This window comes from Elephantulus edwardii, unplaced genomic scaffold (assembly GCF_000299155.1).
Source record: "Elephantulus edwardii isolate Elephantulus edwardi_28Jun2011 unplaced genomic scaffold, EleEdw1.0 scaffold00069, whole genome shotgun sequence".
NCBI lineage: Eukaryota > Metazoa > Chordata > Mammalia > Macroscelidea > Macroscelididae > Elephantulus > Elephantulus edwardii.
Window position 1 is genome coordinate 9209972 of NW_006399819.1, and position 6000 is coordinate 9215971.

Below are 6000 nucleotides of genomic sequence, written 5' to 3' on the forward strand. Positions count from 1 at the left end.
GTTTTAAATAATTGCATTTTTTGTTGTGAATACTCAAAATTTAATATAAAATAATTTAATATTTTAATACAGTCAACCACTTGGCAGCTATATGAGTACTAAATAAAATTTTCAATGTTCAACCATCTACAGATATAGATGAATGTAGTGAATCAGTTGCCTGTGGTGATCATGCGGTGTGTAAAAATGTGGCTGGTGGCTATAACTGCTCCTGCCAGGAAGGTTATCAGACACCAACTGGAAGTTTACAATTCAAACCTAATGAAGGCACCTACTGTCAAGGTAAATTGGATGTATCACTAAAGGACTCAGAAGTGATTAAAGTGTTTGGTTGCAAGCTGAAAGGTCAGAGGTTCAAACCCATACTTTTCACTGGCAAGAGATGAGGCAGTCTGTTTTCTGGAGATTTTTGGACGTAGAATACCTTTAGGCTAGTTCTACTCTGTTTTAAATGGTCACTATAATACAGTAACTGGGGCAGTAGGACTAGGTATGTCTGAATTAGTGAGACTGGGTCACGACAGGACAGGCTTTAGAACTGCTGTACATACAGGGTTGCTGAGTCTCTGGCAACTCGATGGCACAACAACAGTGAGTTGGCATAGACTCATTGACACTGGATTTTTAAATAAAGAGTTAAATAAAATATGTGCTGCAGAGCAATACACTATTAAATTTGATGTTTTCCAAGAACGTGTCCTATTTCTTTATTGTTTATAAAATATTAAGAATCAAAGAGCATTATTAATGGAATATGTAGACCACATGTCTTAGACCACTTAACATGTCCTGTCCCTTAATCCTGCTTTCTTTCATTATCCATTAATTATGTTGTATTCTTAAGAGGAAAAGGAAAAGCAAGTGTTAAGTAACGTTTCTTTTATATCCCTTAAGTGAGCAAAATTACTTGAACCAATGTGGTCAGCTTAGGGGAAAAATATTTTAAGAAACAAGATAATCTATTTTTTTTTCTTTCTACAGAAAATGTGGATGCAAACTGCCATTTAGATAATGCCTGTCTTGCTGCAAATATTAATAAAATTTTAACAAAAGTAAGTAGATTAGTTGAATTAGAAAGCTGTTTTACTTTGATATTCTTGTTTCTGTTCACATCCTTCCAATATTACATCTTCAGAATAGTAGCAAGCAGTTGAGCTTTTCATAGAGGTGAAACTGTTTATATAGAGAAATCTAAGCATTTGAGTTGTAGATAGGATTAATTTGAAAATCCCCGAAGTATTGAAGAATACTTTTACATATTTAATTTATGTTACTTTTTCATTATTTGGCATAATGGAAAACTTTCAACATATAAAGAAAGCTGATGAGTAAAATACAAGTATTTTCTTGACCTCAGGCCTTCTCCTACACTTAAAAGAGGTTATGGAATTGAATGCAACTGTATTTTGTACTTCAAAGTGAGTATTTTAAAGAGTAAATATTGTAGGACATTCACACAATTGTTATGAGATTGAAGGTCAGAATACAATATAAGTACTCAAATAGCAAATTTAAAGGAAATTTTGATTCTAAGGAATTTTCTCAAGTTGATTAAAGTGTACTAAAATTAAGTTACATTTGATAATTCTACATTAAATAATCCGGAGTGATTTTAGAAGCTGCTCTTTAGCATACAGTACTCTAAATTGTTTTGTTTCTTTTCCTGGACATTTCTTTCTCTCTCAGATTAGAACTATAGAAGAACCTGTGGCTTTGTTACAGGAAGTCTCTAGAAATTCTGTGAGAAATCTTTCACCAGTGGACATAATAACATATATAGAAGTATTACAAGAATCATCTCCATTACTCAGTTCCATAAATACTTCTAACTCAGCTAAGGATATTCTATCTAATACAACACTTACTGTAAGTATGTCAGGCTTTAACAAAGAATTGAGCTTCACAATGTTCTTTACATTTGCGATTATGTAAACCTTTATTATTTCCCTCCTATAGGAATTTGTGAAAACAGTGAATAATTTTGTTCAAAAAGATACATTTACTGCTTGGGATAAGTTATCTACAAATATTAGAAAAACTCATCTTACAAAACTGATGCACACTGCTGAACAAGTAACGTTAAGCATAGCTCAGAACTTCCAGAAAACTACTCATATAGATACCAACTCAAGTGATGTAGGTAAGAAGCAAAGATTGCTTTCAAAATCATAGAGCCTTCCAAATGAGTTCCAAAATGGGAAAAAATATTTTAAGTGGTCTTGATTAAATCAATACTGGAGTTTTTCTTTCTCTTTTTTTTTAATTTCACTCAGTGTAGAAATTAATTATGATACATACAAGTATAGCAAGAGTATAAATAGTAAATATGTAATTGCTCTGTGCTATCTCCTCCTTTTTCTCAATGTTTAGCATTTAAATGCTCAGGATGCCTTAATATCTTGTCGTTTCCTGTAAGTCCTCTAATGACACAGGATTAATGAGTGAGTGTTAAGGACATACAGATCCTTTAGATATCCTTTATTTATCTTTTGGAGCAGTCAGCATAAAAATTAGAGTGTTTCCTGTTTTATGCAATCTCATACACAAAACATTCAGAATCTGGGGTCAATTTGAGGATGTTTGCAAAGATCTGATGAAACAGTACAATTCTGAAATAATCATTGCATGCAGCTTTATTACATTTTTTAATTTTTTAAACTTTATTACACTTTTGAGTGGTATCCTGCTATATGTCTTAGATTCACAAGAATCGTTATCTCACTATCTCATCTAATCATTTACTCAAAGTGGAGGTTACATACTTGTGAATAATAAATAGGACTCCTACCTGTCATGATGCTATTATTTTCCAGAAATGGTTTAAAAAATTACACCAGTAAAAAAATTGCAGCTCGAGAAATTAATTCCATTATATTCCATATATTAAAAGGCTCTTACTAAGATTCTATATTGCTCGTCTTTGCTTTAGTAACTTATTTAGTAACCCCTGAAGTACATATGCACTTTAATGCAATAAAGTTTAAACCAAACCATGAGTAGTGAAACTCAAAATTAGGGTAAAATATATAAGGCATAAATTATAATGCCCCAATGTTCAGAAAATGCTCACTCCATCTTCTGTAATCATGAGGAGTAAAATTGTCTGTACTAAAATAAATGCATTCAACTAACTAATGTCAAAGAACTTACTATTTCTTTGGTTTGTTTCAGCTCTCAAAGTTTTCTCTTTTGATTCATATCAAATGGAACGTATTCATCCTCAAATGAATGTTGATGGAGATTATATAAAGATACTCCCAAAGAGAAAAACTGCTTATGGTTCAGGTGGTAGAATTTTGTTACTGTCTTATATGTAACATTACAATTGATTTTCAATAAATACATATTAAAAAATCTATTCTATTCTATTCTAGTGTAGTCTAGTCTATTCTAATGTATTTATGATCCCTGTGATTTCCTATAAACAGATTATTTGAGAGTCATATGTGCAATGTTATCATTGTTCTTGAGATTTTTCTTTCTAATATATATATATCCGGGAAGAATTTTAGTTCATAAAATGTGGATTGTTTTTTGTCCTGACTTAGTACTAACCTCTACCATTGACTTTTTTATTGCTTAACTTTTGTTCTTGGTTTGCATATAATAATGAATATATGTTGTGCTTTATATATATCCTTTGTTTTATACAGTCATTCATATGCAGTGTTTCATTTATGCACCTTACATTTTATAAAATCATTCATACATATTACATTTTATATAATAAGTTACCATTGATCTATGCTATGATTAACCCATCTTTTCAAGTTCCCACTAAACGTTTCCATTCCTTCGCCTACCCTCCACCCACTAACTCTGCTATATTAGTGATTTTTCCCCCCATTTTCCTTTTCATCTACCCCCTTTTATCTCCTCCTCTCCCTTTAGAACATTTTTACACATCTTGTTCAGTTATCCTCCTATTTTCACAGTAGTGGCTTTATTCAGTATTTTTTCTTATGTGACTAAGTTATTTCACTTAGCATAATATTCTCTAGACTCTGCTAATGTCCACTGTGTGTGTCCAAAATTTCCAAATTCATTATTTTGTTCCTTGCTATTTGGACTATTTCCACTTGACTATTCTTATATTCAAGAGCTGTTTTTAAATAATTCTTCGTGTACAAATGACTATATGCTACAATTTGCCTAGGCTCTTGTTTTTTAGAATTTCTTCATAGTCTTCACTGTGACACAAAGATTTATGACATGTATAAAGAAAAAACAAAAAGAATGTACATAATCTTGAAAATTGTTACTTAGTCTTGTTATTTTTCTTCATGGAGAAGTAGTATCTTAGTCTATGCACAGTAAACAGTTCAACTAAATATAAAGCTGGGTAGGGAGGAAATTTCCATTAATACTGGGAAATTATTTAATGATTTTTAACACTTCATTTACTAGCTTATGGATTACACAGATGAGGTGCTTAGCAGGTAAAGGACTTGTTCCGTTTTTTTTTTTTCTTTGTGTATTTTTTTACTATTCATTTTAATGAAAATTTACAGAGACTTTGGATTTCCATTCATTCATTGTTGTACTTTTCTTCCTGCCCCCACATTCGTTCTCTCTGAAAAGTAAAAGAAAAATTCTTTCATTGTTATACAACCCCTCCCCCCAAGTCCAGTCCACTATGCAGCCTTCAATCTAGACTCCTGTCATGACAATAATACCTAATCATATATCCCTTTTAAACAGTTTTCTCCCTTGTCAGCTTCAAAGCAGTATACATTATGTATCCCATCTTTCCCACTCTTCCCACAACCCCAATGTCAGTCCTGTTATACAACAGTGTCACTGTTTTTAAGCCTATCTTCAGATAATGCTGAATCCCTGTCAGAAGTGAGAGAGTTAACAAGAAAGAAGCCATGACTAGCTCGCCCTTATTTTTTGCTTTCTTGAGGCAAGCAAACAGCTATCATTTTAATCTAACTGCTTACTGTCTTAAGTACAGTGTCTGCTGATAGCAGATATCTTTTGGTTATTACTGTGTCAATTCAATACAAGAAATATATATTGCAATATTTTCATGGAGAATGAATAAGTGATAATAAATGCAAATAAAATTTGTAAAATAGCATATATTTTGGCTTTTGTAGAGACAGGCACATATTCTAAAGATACATTGTCCAAAATTGCAATGTATTCACCTACAGATAATGTCTTTTGTGCAATTCTCTAGCATCAATATTGGATAATTTTAATCCATCAGTATTATACTGTCCTGTACTTCTTTCCATATTTTATAAAAATATAAGTAATGAGAGTCAGTGGCTATAAAACAAAGCAAAAATAATGAAGTCATATTGCCACTGAGTGCATGACTCACAGGTGCAGTGCGATCTAATTATCAGGTGAAGCATAATATTTGGGAGTAAATGCGAAGACTATGTTAAACTGTGAAAATTTCAAAAACAATATAAATAGGATTTAGCAGTTGGGAATAAAGACATTGAAAAGACCTATCATCGTGACAGATGCTTAAATGGTCACAGAATTGATATCTCAAAAAGGTTATTCTGATTGTATTGTAGCTCTGTTATATTTAATAATCCAGATGCAAGCTCTTATATTTGAAAGGGACAGTCATGTCAACTCTCAAGAAAGTCAATTGATAAAATCTCTTTTCCTCAAGGTTATGGCTTAAAAAAATAAGAACAAGTCTAATAGAGCAACCCTCTTAACAGTACATATGTTATAATTAATTTAATGACAAAACATTAATAAAATTCATAGCGTGGTGATAATCTTTGCAGTGTCATTCACAGAAAATCAAATATAGCCAGTAAGGTACCAGTGAATTTGTAATATTTTTCATTGACTCAAAAAAGGGTTGAAATGAAAATGAGCACAAGATAGAATGTTTTCACGTACAGTTTATAATTGAAAGACAGTAAACCTTAGTTAAGAGACTGTACATAATTAAAACAACTATGAGACATAATCTCACCCCAGTCAAAATAGCAAAATTTAACAGAACATCAAGCAACAAATGCT

General features: G+C 31.7%; 1 protein-coding gene across 1 annotated transcript in view; it reads left to right on the top strand.

Moving 5' to 3' along the window:
* Positions 1–6000, top strand: part of ELTD1 (EGF, latrophilin and seven transmembrane domain containing 1) — a 218516-nt gene that overhangs the window by 157924 nt on the left and 54592 nt on the right. The window contains exons 4-7 of the mRNA XM_006888583.1: positions 982–1052; positions 1687–1866; positions 1957–2140; positions 3172–3288. Coding sequence (XP_006888645.1) covers positions 982–1052; positions 1687–1866; positions 1957–2140; positions 3172–3288 — 552 coding nt within the window. The remainder of the gene's footprint in view (positions 1–981; positions 1053–1686; positions 1867–1956; positions 2141–3171; positions 3289–6000) is intronic.